Genomic DNA, 21,404 nt, shown 5'->3' with positions numbered 1-21,404 from the left:
ATATGAAATGTTTAAATAAACTATAACTTAATGAAAGCTATATGAAAAATCTAAAAAAAGGTTTTTAAGCTGGGTTTCCTCAGTCCAATTCTAGCCATCTGATCAAACTGTCTCAACTTTAAAAAAAAACTTTATTTATCTTACTACCACATTCAATATTTATTTATTTGTTTAATTTATATAGCCAGCAGTCTCACAAATAAGAGACTCTGGGTGGCCTACAACAAAACTAAGCCAATAAATATCTAAAATCATTTACAACCAGTAAAGCATTAAAAAACAATAAAACAGATAAAACAAAATTAATAAATGAAGGAATGTTAATAGTAATGGAAACATTGCAGGAGTTCAGATCTTTTCTTTGAATTCTCTACTGCAAGGAAGAATGGTGGTCTGTCAGTTTCTCCCCCAGGGTATAAATCTTTATGTTGAATTACCTGCTCTAACATATGAGTCTCATCCAATGCTGTCTCAGTAACAGGTGGAACTGCACGACAACACACCATTCTTACATTGATAGGAAGCTCTTTTAGAATATTTACAACATCCTTGTGATTCTCTCCAAGCAAAGATTGTCCATTTACCTGCCAATAAAAATAAGGATATTTATAGAAATAAGGAAAAGACGGAGAGAAAGAAATACATATATTTTCACACTGGACATAACAGACTAACGTATCATATTTAAAAAAAGATACTACATGGTTTCTTCTAATTATAGATAGTCCTCAACTTACAAAAGTTCATTTACTGACCGTTCAAAATTACGTCAGTTTTTTATACTGATGTGTTTTATACTTCAGTGAATTAAGGTATCTTGACTATAAATATGGATGAATGCAAATGACATTTGCCAGAAAACTGAATGAAGCTACATTAAAGAACAGATAGCGCATGGGTTTCTAGGAAAAATTAAAGAGCTGCAATATTGAGAAATACAGTTCCTAGAATGAATGGATCATTTTCATTCTTAGAAACCTACTTTTCCTTTTGTGTGTAGCTACTTGAATAGAAATCATATAATTTCATAATTTGAATATCTAGGCCACACTTTCCCCAACCTTGCTCATTTAAGATGTATTTGAACTACAAATCCCAGAATTTCCCAGGCAGTATAAACCCAAAAGATGTAGTCCTCAACTTACAACAGTTTCTTTAGTGACTGTTCAAAGTTAACACTACTGAAAATGTGACTTATGACCGTATTTCACACTTCATGTGATCACTGTTTGTGAACTTCTGACAAGGAGAAGAGAGTATTTAAAAGGGAGTATTTATATAAATACTACCTTAGAACATACTAGCATATTGTGAATTTATACAGGCTGTATACAGGTAAGTCTTCAAGTTACGACCACCACTGAGCCCAAAATTTACATTGCTAAGTGAGAAAATTGTTTTGCCCCGTTTAGGACCTTTCTCATCACATTTGTTAAGTGAATCACTGCAGTTCTTCAATTACTAAACCTGGTTGTTAAGTGAATCTGTTTCCCCATTGACTTTGCTAGTCAGAAGGTCGCAAAAGGGGATCACATGATGCCGGGACACTGTAACCATCATAAAAGTGTGCCAGTTTTCAAGTAGCTGAATGTAAATCCACGTGACCATGGGGATGGTTACATGTCACTTTTTTCAGTGCCGTTGTAACTTCAAGAGGTCACTAAATGAACTGTTGTAAATCAAGGATTACCTGCATTTCTTCCACAAATACATGAATACAGGTAGTCTTTGTCCTACAACCATTTCTTTAGTGACCGTTCGGTGTTTCACTGGCATTGAAATAACTGACGTATGACCGGTTCTCGCACTTACAACCGTCCCAGCATCTTCAAGGTCACATGATCAAAATTTGGAGGTTGGCAATTGGCATGTAATTATGACAGTTGTCCAGTGTCCTGGTGTCATATGATTACCATTTCCAACCTTCCCATCAAATAGTCAATGGAGGAAGCCGGATTCGCTTAACAATAAAGTGATTCACTTAACAACTGTATTGGTTCACTTAACAACTATGCCAACATTGGCCACAACTCAGTAGCCGTCTTCCTTATCAATTGAAATTCTGCTCCCAATTATTGTTGTAAGTCAAGAACTTGCTGTACTCTATGCTAAGAAAATATTGCAAGTGAAAAAAACCACGCAGAATATCTTTCAAGAGAGCAAAAGAATAAGAATGATTATTTCATACTTCTAATAATTCATCTCCACTGTACAATCTGCCACATCGTCCAACGGGCCCTTCAGGCAAAACAGACCGAATAAAATGATGTCCCACTGTAGCTTCTAAGCTAATCCCCAGTCCGCTGCTTTCACTAAACTTGTTCACATCTGCCACCTAGAAAGAAGAAAAATACAATTTTCATAACACCAAGAAATCAGTTGCTTAGAAAATTGCACCGAGATCCTATACAAAGGACCAGTAAATTTAAAAGATGTTTTGCTACAAATGCTCTACATCTTAAGCTATAGGCTCATTTCTTTCAAACAACATCCATGTTCATTGATTTCTCACATCAAAACAAGACGGAATCACAATGTGAGCTGAAAAGGAGCATCCAGCTGTAACATCCTTTTTCTCATTTGCAAAGGGTAACAGATGCTGGTAGCTACAGCTGTCCCAGAGATGAAAGGTAGTCAGAGAGTCACAAATGAAGGGAACGAATAAAACTATCAAAGGTTCCACGCTTCTCATTACACCAGTTTTTGTGACCGCCATGGAACAATAGTTAGCAAATACAGTATTCGGAAACAGAAATGTTTCCAGTTTGAAGAAAAAGAACTGGATTCCATATCTGGCAATCCTTGTTGATTCTGAAACAAGTCAAGCATTAACAGGACATGCACCTGGCAACATAATTCTCTATGGTTTACTAATCCCCAGGTGGGAAACAGTCAAAGAACAGGAACTGCACCTATGACCCTGCTGAAGAATTCTATTCAAAAGTTCCACATCCTTGCTACATCCTTGGACTACTGCACACGAAAGTAGTTGCTTATATGTTCTAAAAGGTGTTAAAAGAAGACTGGCTAGATTCTCAATGAGAAGTAAAGTGTCAGCTAGGAAAACAGCTTTTACTACCTAAAAATAAACACAATGTAAGGCTTGTAGGCCAAAGGGCTACCAAGATCCCTCACATAAACCTCACTTTAAAAGAATAGAAGAATCAATGAACAATCAATTTAAAAACAAATAATGAAAATAGACCAGCAATCATTATCATAAATCATAGAAGGGAAGAAAAACAAAAAGGAAAAAATGCAAACAATCTTTTAAAATGCCAGTAAAAGTGGGGCAAACAGTCTTCCTTTTAAAAAAAATCTCTGTAAGCAATACAAAACAGACCATCCAGCAACGAATTAGGGGTCAACAGCAGCAATACAAGAAAAGATAGGCTCTAATTGTTAAAATTTTTATTACTTACCTGAAAGCAGGCCAACATTAAAATTAGTGGCATTTATTTCTGGTAGATGAGTATCAGATTAAAGGAGAGAAGACTTTTATTCCGAATATCAGCTATGTGCAAGAAATTTTACGAAGCAAGGATTATGCTAAATGTTGTATGTTGGAAGTGGGTAGATTTCCTAACAAGCTACATTGTTTTGCTTTCCAAATGTAGATTTCAGAACTCAACTGTAGCTCTGCCCACATTGAGAGAGGTCATCAAGCAAAAATGCTACCCCAAGAAATGAAACTATGCACTGTTGACAACAAGGAGAATCAAAATTTATAATGGACTTCAAAAGTTACTAAACAAATGCTGCCGATACTTATCAATTGAATTAATGGAAAACTCCCCAGGAAGCAATATTTGATAAACCCTTTGATCAAATTTAGGATTCATTTTCTGACTTCCTAAGATTACACAAAAGTTTTGTTTTATCACATTTTTATACTTCAGAAAACAATGCCCCTCCCAAGGAAGAAAAGATAAAGTGTTTATTTTTTTAATAGCAAGCAATGAGTCTACTTACCACAACTTCATAATTTCCCCCCAAAATCTTCTGCCATTTGTTCAGCAATATTTCTTCTTCTAGGGATGTTAGCTGAATATCTGCAAGGTGTGACAGTTATCCTAAGCAAAACTATGACATTCTTATCTTTAATTCAAATTTGTAAACATGCATCTGATTTATATAAAATGAGAAAGAAAATACTTTTTAATACATTGCATTTTAAGAATATAAAAAAGGAAAAGGGAAAAAATTGAATTATAACCTAAATTTTGGTTTTTAAAATCCTTTTAAAGCTAGCTGAATTCACTTGGGTTAGGTCACAAAAAAAGGATAGTTCATTTTAAATTACTTTTTCTAACCAATTTTGTATCATATACACCTTAATAAATTTTTAGCGTTGTTCAGTTCTATTTGAAATTGAATCAGCATGAGACTCAATCATTCAGTATTATCCTGGCTATTCAATTTAGGTTTGCACTGCTCAACAACTTCCTTTTATCTCTCTTCCAAAGAATCCCAATTGTGCTAGTCTAGCTTCCTGAATAACTGGATTTCTGTCTGGCTACACTCTGCTGCACCTTCTCCTTGCTGTGAATGCAGAAATTACAAGCATGTTCTTCTTTCCTGGCCCAATTGTTCTCTGAAAGGCTTATTCTGGTTATTCATTACTATCTTAAACCGCTGCACTCTATAAATGTAAGCAAAACAAGTTTTCAGGATTGAAACGTTAACAAATAAAAATAAGAACTGACATTCAAAAGATAAACCGAAAGCGCTGCTAAGCTTGTGAATAGCTGTTTTTCAATTCTGAAGCATAATTAAAGGTCTATGTTTTTACTTGTAAAACTATGGCTATCCTTTCATAGTTTTCTCTGATAGGAGTGCGCTAGTAAATAATATTACATATTCAGGTTTATTAAAATCAGTTCCCAAAATCGTTCAGCATACAATATTCTTTTCATATTTATTCAGAAATTAAGTCAAAAGAAATAAGAAACTTATTCACAGGTGGGAACATTTAGTATTGTAGTGATTTTGATATTATTTTGCTTATATCTTGAGTTATATATACAAATACATATATATTACTTAATATTTAAGCACTCAAGAAATGTTCTCTATATTTAAGATTATTATTTTTTTGAAACTATGACCTCATTTTCAAAGGCTCCTACAGAAACATGGTCTCTAGAGGGCAGTGGAAGAACACATTTCCTGGAATCACTTAACAGATTTGTATATTTATTTAAAAATGTGAGAAAGAAACCTATTGTGAGTGTAATAATTTACCATTTTAAATCTGATCCAGTTTATCTCTTACTATGATAACTGGAGCTTGTCAGATATGTACAGTGACCCACCAAGCACTTACAATATCCTTAAACACTCACACACTTAAAAATCCAAAGTAGGTGAAAACACGAAACTCACAGAATCTGAATAGTATCTCTTTAGCATATCTTATCCACAGGTTTTACTAAGATACCTATGGATAAGATACTTAGAAGTTAAAAGATTCAAAGGAAAGGCTATAAAAATATTTATTTGTGTTTACTGAGCTAAAATTCTGTGGTCAATGTACATAAACGCAACTAAACAGAGCTGCATCATTACACTATTCTTCCAAGATGTATTTGTCCATGATATCTCAAATATACATTTTCAGAACCCAAAATGAACTTTTGCCGTGCTACCATGCCAAGCAAGAAAAGGCAAAAACTAGGGAGGGCAAGCATATTTATAAGGGGAAAAACATTCTTTATAACCTGTTTGTTGTATATTAGTATCTTCTTCAAAATGAACCTCACTGGGGCTGCATGACATTAATGGAGAATCCTGCTCTCTTTTGCAGTTTTCTGTGGAGGGAAAAAAAAGCCGAATTCTGTGATAATACAGTTAAACCCCTTTTCTGTTTCACTATTGTTAAGGACTCCTAGTTTCTTACCAGATTACATTAAGTTTGGTCTAGCAGTTAAGGCTCCGTGCTAGAAAGCAGAAGCTGTAAGATTTCAAGTCCTACCTTAGTCCTGAAAGCCAATGGGGTGACTTTGGGCCAACCTACCTCACAAGGTGGTTGTTATTATGGAGAAAATAGGAGGAGGAAGATGTGTTAGATAAGTTTGCCACCTTAGGTTATTTGTATCAATAATACAGGTGGGATATTAATACAAACAAGTAATTAAGCAAATAAATAAATATATACATACATGGCTAGCCTGGATGTGCATAAGCAACAGTTAAAAAGCTAAAAATAAAATAAAAATTGGTAACAGCAAAAAGAAGACTACAATCTTCTATATTATCCAAAAGAAGGAAAATATGGTCAATCCAAATGGGGAAAATCTGACTAATGTCAGATACATGGGTGATTTCTACAGAGAACTGAATTGGAAAAGTTGAACCACAGATTTTAGGGGTCAAAATAGAGAGAAATAATGAGCACCATGGAATTAATGCCCGAAGGCTTAAATTCCTTCATTCACTTTCATTTTGTTTTGGTTTTTGTATTTTATTATTTTTTAGTTCTACTATAAAACATAAAGTACGGAAAAAATATTATTTGAAGATTATTTATTTGTTATTCATGAAAGAAAAATCCACAAGATTCTTCTGTTTTTCCTTTTGAGTATGCTTTTTCTTTCTTCAACTGAGACTAAAAAGTAGATTGCAAGAATGAATTTAAGCCACTTTGGTTTAACCTCTGAAGGACAGAAAATAAAATGCAAGAAACGTGAAGCAAAGATAAACTTAATTGCCTGTATTTGTGCCAATATCCATTGTCTGGAAAATTGAATCCTTTTCAACAGCATCACTGAAGTCATCATGAGACTGAGTTTGGTTTTCCTGTTTCAGGCCTCCTCTTCGGACCAAAGTCAGATAGACTGTTTGCCCAGTATGCCGCAAAACCTCCACTGCTTGCTGGTTTGTAAAACCTTGAAGGTTGGTTCCATCCACCTATGGAATAAACATAGGTCCATGAGGGCGACAGTTCATTCTCCATGCTTGTGGGTTGGTTTCCAAACATTTCATTACCAGGCTAGGCAAAATCTTCAGCGGAGTTTAGGGGATGTCACTTTCAGTGTTCTTCTGTTTGTAAGGGATTCAGGTGTGAGTGTGAATGGGCCAGGCGTGGTGTGTCATATGAGGGTCTTAGGATGGCCAAGTGTTGGTATGTCAAGTGAGAGTCTTGGGATGGATGTTGTGCCACCATCACCCTACACCCGAAGTACAGATATTCACCACTATTGCAAGCATATGTCATTTCTGACTAGTCATTGTACATCTGTCAAGATTGGAAAAACTGTTTTATTGCAAATTAGACAAATCGCATTTGCCAAATGTCTGCTGAAATTTGGTTTGGGATCTGTTTTGCTATCTTGAGTGTAAGAATTCTATCTAAAGGTAGAACGGCATAGAGTTTGAAGAGAATGTCTGAAAACTATGTTAAGGAGCTTTATAAATTCAACTTAAATAAACTTAAAATAATGCATTCAAAAAAATTTAAAATCTTCTCCTCTATACATGTAGTCCCCAGCTTACAACTACAATTGGAACCAGAATTTCTCTTGTTAAGCAAGGCGGTTAAGTGAGCTGCACATTTATCATGCGGGGGGGGTTGGACTAGATGACCTATAAGGTCCCTTCCAACTCTATCTGTTAAATATGAGCAAGATGCGAAGGTTGTAAGTTTAAGAACTACTCGTAACTCACTTATTACAAATGCTAAGCGTATGGTTCTAAGTTGAGGACCTCCGGGGTAGGCTGATGGGAATTAGGCAGGAAAGTTCAACTAGTCTAGTGTTATTTTTGCTGTTCATCCATAAGATGATTTAAGATTCAGTTTACAAGCAATGCTACCAATATAGAACCTTCAGGTAAATAATTATCTATGTTCCTCAACTGTGGGAAGCAGGTCATGGATCCTTTTCTGCTCTCATCAGTAACCAAGTCAAAGAAGAACACCTCTCCTAACCCCAAGACTATTACATTTTCTCCTAACCCCAAGACTATTACATTCTCTCTGTGAGAGAATCTTCCACATTTTTCTCACATCCAGGATCCCAGTTAGATTTTGTGGCCAAAACATAGTAGCAAAATGGCCTTTTCTTTATGACAGTCTAATTACTACTAACTCTCAGAGACAAAATAAATAAGTATATAAAATGAAGTGCTTGGTCCATTTTACTTATTATTAATATGGTACCCTTAACATTTTAAGCTAAGCAGTCTGCAATTTCCTGAATTTTTTTTAAGGAGTTATATATTATGTTTCACAGTTTGTGATCCTCCTGAATAGAAATCAAACTTAGCAATTTTGGGCGGGTAGCAATCAAGATCTGAGATCTCATCTCTGAGATCTTTTAAGAACTGTGGGACAGTTGTCATGAATTGTTGCTTTTAATCCAACAAACATAAAAAGTAAATAACAGAAGTAAAAAAAGGGATAACAGAACTCCTCCAAGGTTACTTACAGCAATAATTTGATCTCCAATATGGATTCTACCATCATGTTCAACTGCACTGTCTTTTGTGATACTTTTTACAAAAATACCAGAAGGTTCTGTGATTTAAAAGTAAAATTGAAGGAATTAAAGGTATGTCTGAGTCATGTAAGTGTAAAGCTGTTATGACTTGAATCCATAAACTTAAACACAACCTATCAATATCTGACTACAACAGTCTTTATGACTTCTAACTACTTAAGCAGAAATATTACAACATAGTATCATTGAAGTTGTCTTGCTCTATCCCAAAGGTGGGGAACTGTAGCCCTTTTATGGCTTGTGGACTTCAATTCCCAGAATTCCTGAGACAGCCATATTGGCTCAGGAATTCTGGGACTTGAAGTCCACAAGTTATAAAGGTGCATGGTTCCCCCACCTATGCTCTAATCCAGGGCTGTCAAACTTCCAGCCACACCCACACCCATTTTAGCAAAGGGGAAAAAAGTCTCAATATGTCACATGATATGAGTTTGACACCCGTGCTCTCACCCAATGTATTCACTCTAATAGATAAATTTCCATTTTAACATACCTAAGCCAATTGGTGCTAGATCTTAAACAGACACATGTATTTTTATTTCAATTATAGTGCACATGTGCATACTATAAATATAAGCCTAAGCTAAGACCATTAATTAAAATAGACGTTTGACTTCCAAATGAAGCACATTTAAACAATTTTAACATTAAGTTCTGAATATAGTGAAAGAAAATATGCTGCATTCTATGAATGCCTTTAATTATTTCAAACTATTCCAGACTATAAATCTATTGTAAAATAAAATTTTGAAAAGAAATCCACATATAACATTTTTCTTCCAAAGAAATTACTCAAGATATTGTGTGTGGTTACTTTTAAACATCTGGACTGACAACAAAAAAGATTAATAAATGAATTTCGGAGTTTAAAAAAAATAGTTAACTTTTTGAGCAGAATTCATTTTAACCATACCTGATATTTTATCCCCAATGTAGCCAGCAATTGTTATTCCTAACCCTTGAGAATTTTTTGTAAGCTGCACATCAAATGTGTTCCCATCTTCAACATTTTCAATTGGTGTATCTTCCAATTTCTTTAGGGAAAAGACATGTAGTTATTCTTCATGACAGAAGTTCTTACAGGAAACAAAAACAATTATTCTATTTCTCACCTAACCCCTAATATTTTAGCATTTAATTCTAAGCATAACACACAGTACTTCTTGCCAGAATGTGACTCAGATGTCAGTTTCATAGCTCTGCAATATAATGAGTGAATCTTTAATAGAGTTAACTTTATTTGTTATGGTAAGAGTTCCTCAAGGGATTTTTTTAAAATGCTTTTCTATGTGATTCTGGATCACATTTGGAAATTCAGGGCTGTGGTTTTGTGATTTTTGAGGTTTGCAGATACCTTATGCTTCAGCTTTACAGAAATCATTTCTAAAAAATAATACAAAGTAAAGATCAAAATTGTAAAAAATGGAAAATTATATAACTATGCAAATATATATACACACACACAGTATCGAAGTAAGATTAAAAATATTGAAATGTCAATTCAAACACTATTTTTTTAATTGCTTCATTGAACATACTGTGGAAGTATATAATCACAAAAGTGTGGCTCAAAGTGAGGAATAGTAAAATTGATGATGCTATATTTTTACTTATATTAAAATAACCCTAGTCATTATGGCTATAGATGTATGATATTGTGAGTTGTAGTTCCACAACTCTGAAAGGATATAAGCTGCGTACTTTTATTTTTAAGTAAAATCTTAAAATGAGTAAAAGGCAGTAAAATATTAGATTTTATTTTTATCTACTAATACAGGTAGTCCTCGACTTACAACAGTTCATTTAGTGACCCTTTGAAGTTACACTGGTACTGAAAAAAGTGACTTATGACCATTTTTCATATTTATGACCATTGCAGCATCCCTATGGTCATGTGATTTACATTTGGATGCTTGACAACTGATTTGTATTTATGATGGCTGCAGTGTCCTGGGGTCACGTGACCATCTTTTGTGACCCTCTGTCAAGCCAAATCAATGGGGGAGCCTGATTCACTTAACAATCATGTGACTGATTTAACAACTACAGTGATTCACTTAACAAATGTGGCAAGAAAAGTCCTAAAATGGGTCAAAACTCACTTAACAAATGTCTCACTTAGCAACATTCTGGGCTCAATTGTGATCGCAAACCAAGGACTACCTGTATAGCAATTCAGGAAAGAACAGTATCTATTCAAACTAAAAGGTAGTTTCCAGAAAAGACATAGCTAATTAGAAGGAATGATTCAATTATTCAAATCCATTCTTCCTGAAGATTGCAGTGAAAAGGCTATAAAATGAAAAAAGGGGGCATAAACTATGCTTCTGACAGAAAGACATGAACACATATTTTCTGCAGAAGTATAATTTTTACCTTATCTCATTTTTCTTCACTGTCACTCTCTCAAGCTCTTCATTCTGTTGAACATAATCCAGTTAGCTGAAGCTTCCTACCGAACTGCGTTTACATTGTTAAGAAACTAAAACTTGCTTCCGTTGATACTGAAGTATATAAGCACTTGTACCTCCTGATCTGTGTTTGCACACACCGGCTCTATTCTGTCCAGCACAGGCTCCCTGTTTTATCTTTTATTTTGTACATTACCAGCCACATTCATCCTTGGCATCGTGTCAAAAGGTTAAAAGGAAAAGAGTCACCGCTGAGATGGGGGGAGCTACACAAGTGTGATTAAACATATAATGAAGAGCACAGAAAGTTTTTGGTAAATGAGGTAAGTTGGAATGAGGTTTCTTTTCAGGCAACAGAAGAACACAGCTGAGAAAATAAAACACCTGCCCAAACGAAGGACACTCTTACGAAATAAAGAGGGCAGCTGGGTAGTTCCACCTAACTAGCAGCAGCTGAAGTTGTGCCAGCCGATTTATTTAGGTGAAGAGCTACAGCCAGGCACCGGCTGGCACAGAGAGGAGCCCAGCGGTGGATGCCAGACAGGAGGAGGAGGTAAGTGGAAGAAGAAGAATCCAGATGGACTCAAAGGGCTGCGGGAGAGCAAAGGGGAAATGCTATGATGATGCAGTGATTGCTTAAACTGCTACTAGAGCACTGTTCAAGTGGCAGATTGAAATTAGCAGGTTAGCGATTATTTGCAGGCAGGCAGGAAGTTTGACTAAGAATCAGTGTTATGAACAACTATTAGTGCTGTTTCTTTAACGTAAGTTACATGTTGTCATTACCTTGTTCTCTGTCATACATGTTTGTACTGGGGTACCCAAAGGAGCTGCTGTTGATGGAGCGGCCTCCTTAATTAGACCTCTGGCTATCACCAACTTGACTCGGTTTCCACATTGCCTCAGGACTTGTGCCACTTGCTCACCGCTGATTCCAGTCAGGTCTGTATCACCAATTTTCAAAATATGGTCTCCACTGCAGAGTCTACCATGCTAATGAACAAACATTCAATTGTTTTAAAAAACTATACACAGAGGTGTCTTAGAAAAATGCAAGAGTTTTATCTAGGACATACTTTAGTTTTGGGTTTCTCTTTTTCTTTTCTTTTTTTTCTTTTTGCTTTTAATATTGCTGTAGTAGACAATATTACTTTAAATCATTTTATCATATGCTGTTTATGTGTATCTATGCAACCCCCGATTTTAAAAAATGAATATATTTTAAATTAATAAATGTGTCAAAGTGTTTATGGTTCTAAGTAATATGTTAAGTATTGCTTACATTCAACATTTATGTATCATTTATTGCAGGGGTGGGATTCAAATTTTTTAACAACCGGTTCTGTGGGCATGGCTTGGTGGTCATGTAACTGGCTGGGCGTGGCCAACTCAATATCACTCACATCGAGGCATGCATCCCCTCGCCTGGCCTCTCATGACTGTAGGGATGCGGCAACAGTTGTAAGTGTGAAAAACGGTCATGTCACTTTTTTCAGTGCCATTGTAACTTTGAATGGGCACTCCACACAAGCAAAGTACCAGCAAAGGAGGGGGAAAAAAATCCAGAGAAGTTCCTGAGACAGGAAATCTAGTCCTGCCAAGAATGTAATAAGAGTTAACGGAGAGGCAGTTTCTGTAAGCAATACCAGAATGTTTCCTTCCTGCCTTCCTTACAGGATTAAGCCAGTAATTTCTTCTAACACCCAGTTCTCCGAACTGCTTAGAATGTTAACAACCGGTTCTAGCGAATATGTGTGAACCTGTACAATCCCACCCTGATTTATTGATTTAATTCCTATTTATTAGCATATCTGCCCCAAAGGACATCCCTAAACTTAGCACTGTTTTCCTCCCAAGAAGAAAGAATGACAGAAAAACATGGAAAACATAAAAATATCCTGTTCAAAATCTCTCATTTCTACCTTATCAGGATTATCAATTCTACCTGAAACCAACCAAATCAATTCCATCCCTTGTCAATAAGTCTATTCATGCAATTCATGTGTATATGCATAATCACTCTGGCCACAAACCATAGCCAAAAAAAAAAGGAGGGGTAAGGGTGGAACACCCCTCTCACAGAAACCTAATTATTAAATCAAAAATCACTGTCTAAAATTGCTTGTAAACATCCCCCATTTAGAAAATGGATTTATCTCCTATCTGTTTATCCGCCCCTAATATATATCTCTCCTTTAAACAGAATCACAGAGGAGAAAGAAGGAAAACAAGGTGAAGATGGGAAAAATGGAAGAAAAGATGACTGTCTTCCCATGTGTGAAGGGCAAATGTGTGTGGCTTAAACTCTCATATCACATCTGCCTCACCCAGAGTAAAAACCGTGTTCAAAAATATCTCAAATACCGAGATTAAAAAAAGTTCTCTATAAAGGAACACTACTATCTGCTTTTCTGTGGTCCTCATTCTCAGACAAAACCTGCTTCCTATTTCCATAGAAAAATTATACTCACAACTGATAGCTGTTCAGAAGCAAAGCTTAGCATTATAAATTTGGCTGGGGTCTCAAGCCATGGCTATGGGGATCATTTGTTGGCAAAAGATAACCCTTTAATTCAAGATGATTTCCCTCATTGAATATTAACATTTCGTTGTTTCTATTTCAAGTAAATAGAGGTATTTATTAAATGGTAATAAATAATTATCATGCTGTAACTCTAGTACAGAAGAATATATTGTGTACCCGATCAGCTACTCCGCCTGGAAGGATGGTTTTAACGATCACTCCAGTTGATTTTCCTCCTACTATCCCAAATCCCAGACCTGATCCATCGTTCACCAATTCAATAGTCTCCACATGCTGCCAATGTATCTTTAAGGCAAAATCTTACGTTAGTTTCATTTTTAAAAAACAACCTCTACAGATATTCCATTGGGTTTGCATTTTCTCCATATAGTCAATCTCTTTTCTATAGCTACTCCAAATAATGTTCATGAATCACCAAAAGAACCTTTTAGCGTTCCATATTTTGAGTGGTTTTACTGGCAAGTTACAGTGTTTAACATCTTAGTGAATAAATTATTTTGGGCATGAAAGATAAAACCTTATGCTTGCTTTCCCCATGTATTCATTCAGGGGCACTGATTGAGAGCAGCTCATTTCTACTCAACTCAGTTGAGTAGCTCAACATGTGGTGACTCCATACTATGCATAAAATGGTACCTCTGATACACAGGAAGGATTTGGCTTAACTCTCTCAAAGGCATCAGACTGAGTCACTCATTATTATTATTTTTTTGTCTTCCCTCACCCCCTCCTTAATCTACATCATGAAGGCCCTTCCTTATCACCAGGCTTTCATCAAAGGACCCAATCAAAGAACAGATACTGCTTATCATTTAGGATGTAAGTACATAAAAACAGCCTTGATGACTTAAGCCAAGGAGACTCTCTTAATCCAACATTTTGCTCACACAACGGCCAACCAAATGCCTCTCAAATACTTACAGGCAGGAGATAAAAGGATATCATTTCCACATCATTGTTCCCCTACAAATGGGCTTTGGAGGCAAGCTATGGCTTGACTGGAGGAACCAATGAGTACTCAAGACTAATAGTTCTTGACAGACCTGTCATCCAATTTGCTTTTAAAGTAAGTTTTATGGTAATTAAGTCCACAGGTTTATAAATCTGCTAAGAACTGATGAAGACACATTTTATGGAACATGGAAAGTCTAATGTATAAGACTTGTCTTTGGTGTCATACGACCACCAAATTGCTGGGACATGAGTTATAGTGTACATTAAAACGGTTTGAACTACTCCCTGTGCTGTTTTGTATACACTAAAAAAACAGAATTGTGAGTGTAAGCAGCTTTCTATGGAATTGCAACTTTACACAATGGATAACATTCAGCAACATGTTGCAGAGACCTTCTTTTAAAATCTTCAAGAGTACAAAAAGAACTGCATTGACTGCACCAACCTAAGCCACAAGAAAGAAGACAGACTTGTTTTCAGTGTCCACTCACCGGGTTTGAATGGGCTGAAATTGTACTAGCAGCTGACGGAGATCGAGAAATTACAGGACTGATGAGCTGAGGCAAAGAGCCCCTTGCCACAACTAGCTGGACACTTTCTTTGGCTCTCTGTAGGATGCCGATAGCCTGTTGATGTGTTATGGTCTGATCAAGGGCTTGCCCATTAATAGCAAGAATTTGATCTGCTTCCTGCAATCTGCCATCTCTGTTGTAGACAAACAAAAAGCAAAAATAATAATAATAATAATAAGCATCATTACCGGTATTGCTATAGTATTTGACAGCTTCTCCAAAGTACTGTAGTGTGTGTGTTTTTTAATCCAGTTTTCTATTTGTTTCAATGCAGATTTTTCTTTCTTTTTTTTTTTTGAAAAAAGTTTCCTTGCAGTTTTGCTGCAGGCATCTTTTTTGGCCCCTTCTTGATGCGCTTCCTTTGAAGCTAATCCACAGACCCTGTCTCTTAGCTTCACTCCAGAGCTACCTCCTCCTTCTTGTACCCCAATCCGAAACTAAGCATATTATTATATTGGTTGCTTCCAGCTTTGTTTGCTATTGCCTGGGAACTTTATTCTTGACTGTGAGCCTGCTGGGTAAAAACACCAAGTGTTTTACTGCATTCACCATAAAAAGTATTGAATATTCATCAATCCACAGTTTACTTACCAAACATTTTCACAAATGGGGGAGGAAAAATTATTTTTTAAAAAAAACCATCCAAAAAAGGATCCTAATTACAAAGGCCATCTTACAAAATGGACTCTAACTAAGGAGGGTTTATTCCCCATATAATCACATACAGTAACTCTTTCTCAAACTTACTTCAAAGTGGTCTGAAATAAAGCAGCTATGAATCTAACCTGTGCTAATATGTCACAATTAGTAAAAGAAGTCAATTTATAAACTAGTGAGATAGAAGATTTTTTTTTAACATACAGACTTAATTTAGACTCTCCCAGAATATTATGGTATTCAGATAGCATTTCTCAATGTTTTTCTTAGTTCTTAGCAAAAAAAAATATTTTCTCTGTATACTGTATCAGAGAAATGAGTGTATAAAAATGTTGATATTACAGAAAATTGCCAGTGAAAATAAATGCATTTTTGCATCATTAAATGTTTGGCCCGATATAAAAAAATTTAAACAGACATCTAAGTAAAACTGAACTGGATCAGAAAAAGGCTGATTGGCAATACTTATGTCAAATTTTATCTGTATAAAACATATTGAGCATAATCAAATTGAAATAAGCCTTTTTTTCAACTCAATTTTTTATTTATGTTATCTGTTGTTTACTGCGTTTGTATACTGCAAATGTTTGCAAATCTGTGCAGGGTTTGTTTTTTTCAGCAAAATACTGCACAAAACAGGCATAGCATACAGACTGGATTAATTTACATGTATTTCCCAAAGAGAGTTGGCTACCCTAGAGAATGTCAAAAGCCAACTGCTTTCCAACATAATGAGGGAAGGGAAACAAGCAAGCATATTGCCTCCCTAAATCCCATGATGCACGTCCAAACTTGGCCTGCTGAGTAGGGAGAAGATAGCAATAGCACTTATATACCACTTCACAGTGCTTTTATAGCTCTCTTTACACGGTTTACAGAATCAGTATATTGTCCCAACAATCCGGGTCCTCATTTTACTCACTTTGGAAGGATGGAAGGCTGAGTCAACTTTGAGCCTGGTGACGTTCAATCTGCCAAATCGCAAGCAGCCGGCAGTCAACAGAAGAAGTCTGCTTTACTGCAATCTAACCACTGCGCTACCGTGGCTCTTAGAGGTTATGTGCTCTTTGTGCACGCTCCTGGTTCCTGCTGATTTTGAGATTTAGGATATGTTTAAATGCAGTGAGTATTCATCTCCAAAATCACTCTGAAATTTCCAAATTCATCAGGATGAAAGAGCACAAAGAGACTAACTCACTGCTCACTGCCAGGAGCTCAATTCTGACTGGCTCAAAGTTGACTCAGCTTTCCATCCTCTGAGGTCGGTAAAATGAGGATCCAGATTGTTGGGGGCAATATGCTGATTCTGTAAACCACTTAGAGAGGGCTGTAAAGTACTGTGAAGCTGTATATAAGTCAAAGTGCTATTACTATCCACGTGCATAGCTAATCTTTTTCCCTGAAGATTTTAAATTGTGTTGATCTCTTTTCATTTGATTGATTGGTTGCTTCAATGTTGGCTTTTAATGGAATTTTTTATTATGAATGCATACAAAAAACCAACAGTAATATCTTAGTTGGTTGACATGCTGAGTATTTGATGCTCAGTATTGCATACTGTGCATTTAAAGAGAGAAACAGAAAGCACACCATATTAGTAACCTCTCGTCAAATTTCTTTCATCAATAAAAAAATGCTTGGATTTAAAGGAGACAGCAAGGACAAGGAAAAAGCAAATGCTTCAAATAAATAGAAAGTAGATAAATAAAGTCTCCCTGCTCTCGGGGGCCAATTCTTTCCAAAGTTGGCTCACTGATAGCATTCAGCAGAGTCCTACCTATTTCTTATGAATCTTGGATTAAAAAAGAGAAGAATTCTTTCCTGTGGTGGAAACCCTCAAAGTATATTGAGTTTTGTTTGAATGACAATTAAATTGGTTCAACATTTGCTTCATTAAAACGTATGCAATTCAAAATGTTTTGTGGAACGTCTAGGGAGATGTCGTCCTTTGAGCTCAAACCAAACACATTTACTAATTCATACATTTCATAAAAATAATTATTAAAAGGATACATCTAAAATTTTAAATATTATGTTTACAATCCATTTGAAAGCTGGCATTTATACATCTCTTTCAATGTATACTTTACATGCAAACTCACCTTTGTGCCACACTTCCATCTTGAATCTCCTGCACAAATATACCAAGTTCGCCTCTATATTCACTCTTCAGACCAACAACACTAAAGCCAAGCCCACCACTTGGAGGTTTTAGAAGTTCAATTGTCTCAACAAGTCGACCCTAGTAGCAAAAACAATTGAAAAACAAACCACTTCGAAATAAACTCAAAAGCACTGATTCCAAAAGGTTCACTTAATTTTCATATTTGTATATTAATGAAGAAAGAAAACAATCAAGCAATGCACATCCAGTATAAACATGAAAATGTGTCTTTGGCAAGGCGCTATGGTTAAGAAAACCAGGATCATTGATTGTTTGGAAACCCTACATGCATATAGGATGTTCTCAACTATAAATGGGTATCTTCTACAAATGGAGGGTGACAGGAGAAGGTTATGTCAACCCACTCAACCCTGCTGCCTCTGCAGATTTTATTTAATTTTACTTATTATTTCTTTATTAAATGTTATGCCACTCATTTCCCCTACAAGGTGATATATGGAAACACTATCCCTGATTGTAATAATATGAAGAGAAATTGAGTTTCCTATTTAATAATAGAGAAAATTATTGTTAACGCAAGAGAGGACATGAAGATAAAGAAAAGGACTTTGGGGAAAAAAAACAGTTAGATGTTTCCAATCATGTAACTGAGATTTAACTTAAATAAAATTTACCTGTGCCATATTTCTGATCAGTAATTCAAATTCATCGTTTGAAGGCTTCCCATTAATCTGAGCAGTGATCGACTGGAGAACAATTCCTAGCCCATTAGAAGGGTTACTGTTCTCTTGAGCCATCAAGTAGGAGTCATTGTGTAGTGAGGAGCCCACAACACTACCATGATGGGAAAGTTGCAGATGGTCACCAGATGAGGAGATGGAAGGTGCAAGGTTCACCTGAAAGTTGTATATAACTTTTTTAAATTTAATTTAAGATCACAAAAAATGAAGTTAACAGTACAAAAGAACAAAACCAACAAAAAAACCAATAACCACTGGAACATATGTCCTAAAATGACACGTCAACAAAATCATAAAAACAAATAGTACCGTAAACAATCCTTTGGATTTAATTATTTGACAGGAATTACAGAGTTACTTCAATGTCAGGGATAGTTCGGTTACATACAGCTTACAGGGACCAACTACATCCTCACAAGAGCACAAAACAATAATAGTGTATTCAGGTAGTCCTCGACTTATGACCACAACCGAGCCCAAAATTGATGTTGCTCAGCGAGACAGTTGTTAAGTGAGGTCTGCCGGATGTGTCATGGGCTGGCCACGCCCACCCCCATTTTAGCGAAGGGGGAAAGTTGCGATATGTCACATGACGACAACATGACGCCGCAGGTTTAATACCCCTGAGATAGACTATGAAGCTAGATGGCAGACTATTTCATTAAGGAGCAAATCAGGTTTTGTGCTTTTGTCATTCATTGTCCTTGAAGCTCACCTAACAGATTATTCTCTCCTTTCTGTAGGGAAAGAATGCTTCCTAATGTAAAGAAAGAAACTGATTAAGAAAGAAACGCTGCTGTCTCTCAAAAATTGAAAAGGCAAAGGGAAGGCTTCCTGTTATATCTTGAGACTAGTTACAAAAGAAAAGAATAGAATCTTAATTCATATTCGTTCCGTTCAAAATGGTTAAGATTTAATTAGGTTTTTAAAAGGCTTTAGTACATACTATGGCAGACTTTTGATGTATTATTGACTACTAGTTCATCTGTACTAATTGATAGCTCCACTCTACTCCACTCTAACGATCATTGTTTTTAAAACTAATTAAAGTAAGTGACTTTCATGTACAAAAAGGTTTGATTTAGCATGAAATATAATATCAGACAAAGTGGCTAATAGCTCCTATGAAATTTTGCAGCTAGGGAAGATAGCCTACAATAATTGAAACAGAACGTGGCTTTGATTGATTTATGGGTTATCTTAAAAAAACAATCTACCAGTGACAAGTCAAATCATTAGAAATCCGGAATTAAAAAGAAATGTTTTTTAGTTGTGATGGAGAAATACTTGAGATCTTATAAGGAGGATCTTCAGGATCACATGAAGAACAAATAATTTAATATGAAACAAAGTAATATCCTATCTATTCACTGCAAGCATTAATAATTAAATGTAACATCAGATATTTTGGGTACTCAACACAAAGAAGTATGTGATGCTTAGAAAAACCCAAGCAAGTTAAAATAAAGGTCAACAGAAGTCAAGATAACTATTATCAATGTTGGAATAAGCTTGATCTTACAAGTTCTCAAGTGTAGAAGGTGTTTTGTTTTGTGAATTTAAGTCAATCTTGACTCCTGACAATTCCCTGCACTTTCGTGGCAACTCATGTGATTTCATTGCTCATTGCTCTTTTTCTGGGGCTGAAAGAAAGTGATTGGTTCAAAGTCAAACTGATTTTGTGCCTAGTGGAGGATTAGAACTCATCGTCTTCCAATTCACAGCCCGGTATCTTTGACTAAATTTAAATATATCAACTAATATCAATGTCATCACCTGTAATCGAACTGGCTCTCATACAAAATATTACTGACAAATACTGTATTGGGGAAAGAAACATTACGGGTTGGTCTATGAAGAGCCAAGAACAATGGAATGAATTAATAACAGCAAAAATATACATCATAAATACACTATCAATTTAACAATAATTTAATATAGGATATAGTGTAACAGCTTCATGTCACGGAGAAAAACAATTAATAATAAATAATTACATGTTTAAAATATGTAATGTAGATACTGATGAGTCAATACGAAATGCTTGCATCTACCTCTGTTCGTCTTTTGGCTGTATTGTTTAAATTATTAAAAAGGACTAATTGTTTTTAAAATATTTTTGTCTAAAATATGCTTACTGATTCGCTACATTTTTTCTAATATCTTCCTGCATGGATCCAGATGCAATAAAATCAATGACTATTATGTCCTGCTGATTTCAGTGGGTCAACATAAACTATGACTGGATCCATTGTGTTCTATGAATCTTACTTCCTCAATTGCCTTCCAAGGGAACCTTAGCTAAGAATTAGCCCTTCAAGAGTGGTTCACAGTTTTCCAATAAAGTAAGAACAAATAAAAGAATGTCTCTGATGCTACTTTATATGATAAACTTTTGTTTTGGTATACATATTTAAACTTCCACTTTAAACGGATGACAACTTCAGTGCTTAGTAGTTGTAATTTATCTATTTTTTTAAGAAATCTACTTCAGTTGCATTTATATTATGTAAGCAGTTTAGGCTAAAAAAATCAAAGTTGGTGGCATTTGTTTTTAAACTCTGAATTTAGTTGAAAGTTGAGAAGAGAGAAAGAAAAATAGGGCAGGAAGAAAGATCACACTTACACTTTCTTCCCTTATATGATAGACATTGAAGGCTTTGTAAAGTATTCAATTATACAAAGGCATGCAGCAATTTACATTTCTAATAACTGCATTCCATTCACTTTTCAGCACATTCTAGGTGGGTGTTGCAGCTACATTATTATGTGTGAAGAACAGGAATCTCAGATTAGCTTTCTTTTTCTCCTAATGTGTTGTTTTTCAAAACTTCAGTGCTAATTTTAACATCCTCACAGTTGACATAAGGTCAAATAAAAAATTTAAACTGTTAGCTAAACC

General features: G+C 35.5%; 1 protein-coding gene across 19 annotated transcripts in view; it reads right to left on the bottom strand.

Annotated features, from left to right (window-relative positions):
• The window catches only part of MPDZ (multiple PDZ domain crumbs cell polarity complex component), a 97,325-nt gene that overhangs the window by 61,458 nt on the left and 14,463 nt on the right, over positions 1 to 21,404 (bottom strand). For 18 of the 19 annotated variants that reach the window (XM_087957678.1, XM_087957688.1, XM_087957691.1 and 15 more), the window contains exons 4-15: positions 18,437 to 18,658; positions 17,740 to 17,879; positions 14,900 to 15,113; positions 13,611 to 13,739; positions 11,696 to 11,902; positions 9,412 to 9,532; positions 8,427 to 8,515; positions 6,711 to 6,909; positions 5,721 to 5,810; positions 3,973 to 4,052; positions 2,189 to 2,335; positions 438 to 584 (exon numbers count right to left, since the gene is read on the bottom strand). In XM_087957678.1, the coding sequence (XP_087813804.1) occupies positions 438 to 584; positions 2,189 to 2,335; positions 3,973 to 4,052; positions 5,721 to 5,810; positions 6,711 to 6,909; positions 8,427 to 8,515; positions 9,412 to 9,532; positions 11,696 to 11,902; positions 13,611 to 13,739; positions 14,900 to 15,113; positions 17,740 to 17,879; positions 18,437 to 18,658 (1,785 nt within the window). The remainder of the gene's footprint in view (positions 1 to 437; positions 585 to 2,188; positions 2,336 to 3,972; positions 4,053 to 5,720; positions 5,811 to 6,710; positions 6,910 to 8,426; positions 8,516 to 9,411; positions 9,533 to 11,695; positions 11,903 to 13,610; positions 13,740 to 14,899; positions 15,114 to 17,739; positions 17,880 to 18,436; positions 18,659 to 21,404) is intronic. The other variant, XM_087957694.1, reaches the window with a different exon arrangement.

Source organism: Notechis scutatus, chromosome 2 (genome assembly GCF_049901735.1).
Source record: "Notechis scutatus isolate UNSWTSFEM ecotype Mainland chromosome 2, rNotScu1.2, whole genome shotgun sequence".
NCBI lineage: Eukaryota > Metazoa > Chordata > Lepidosauria > Squamata > Elapidae > Notechis > Notechis scutatus.
This window is presented reverse-complemented; position numbering and strand designations above follow the sequence as displayed.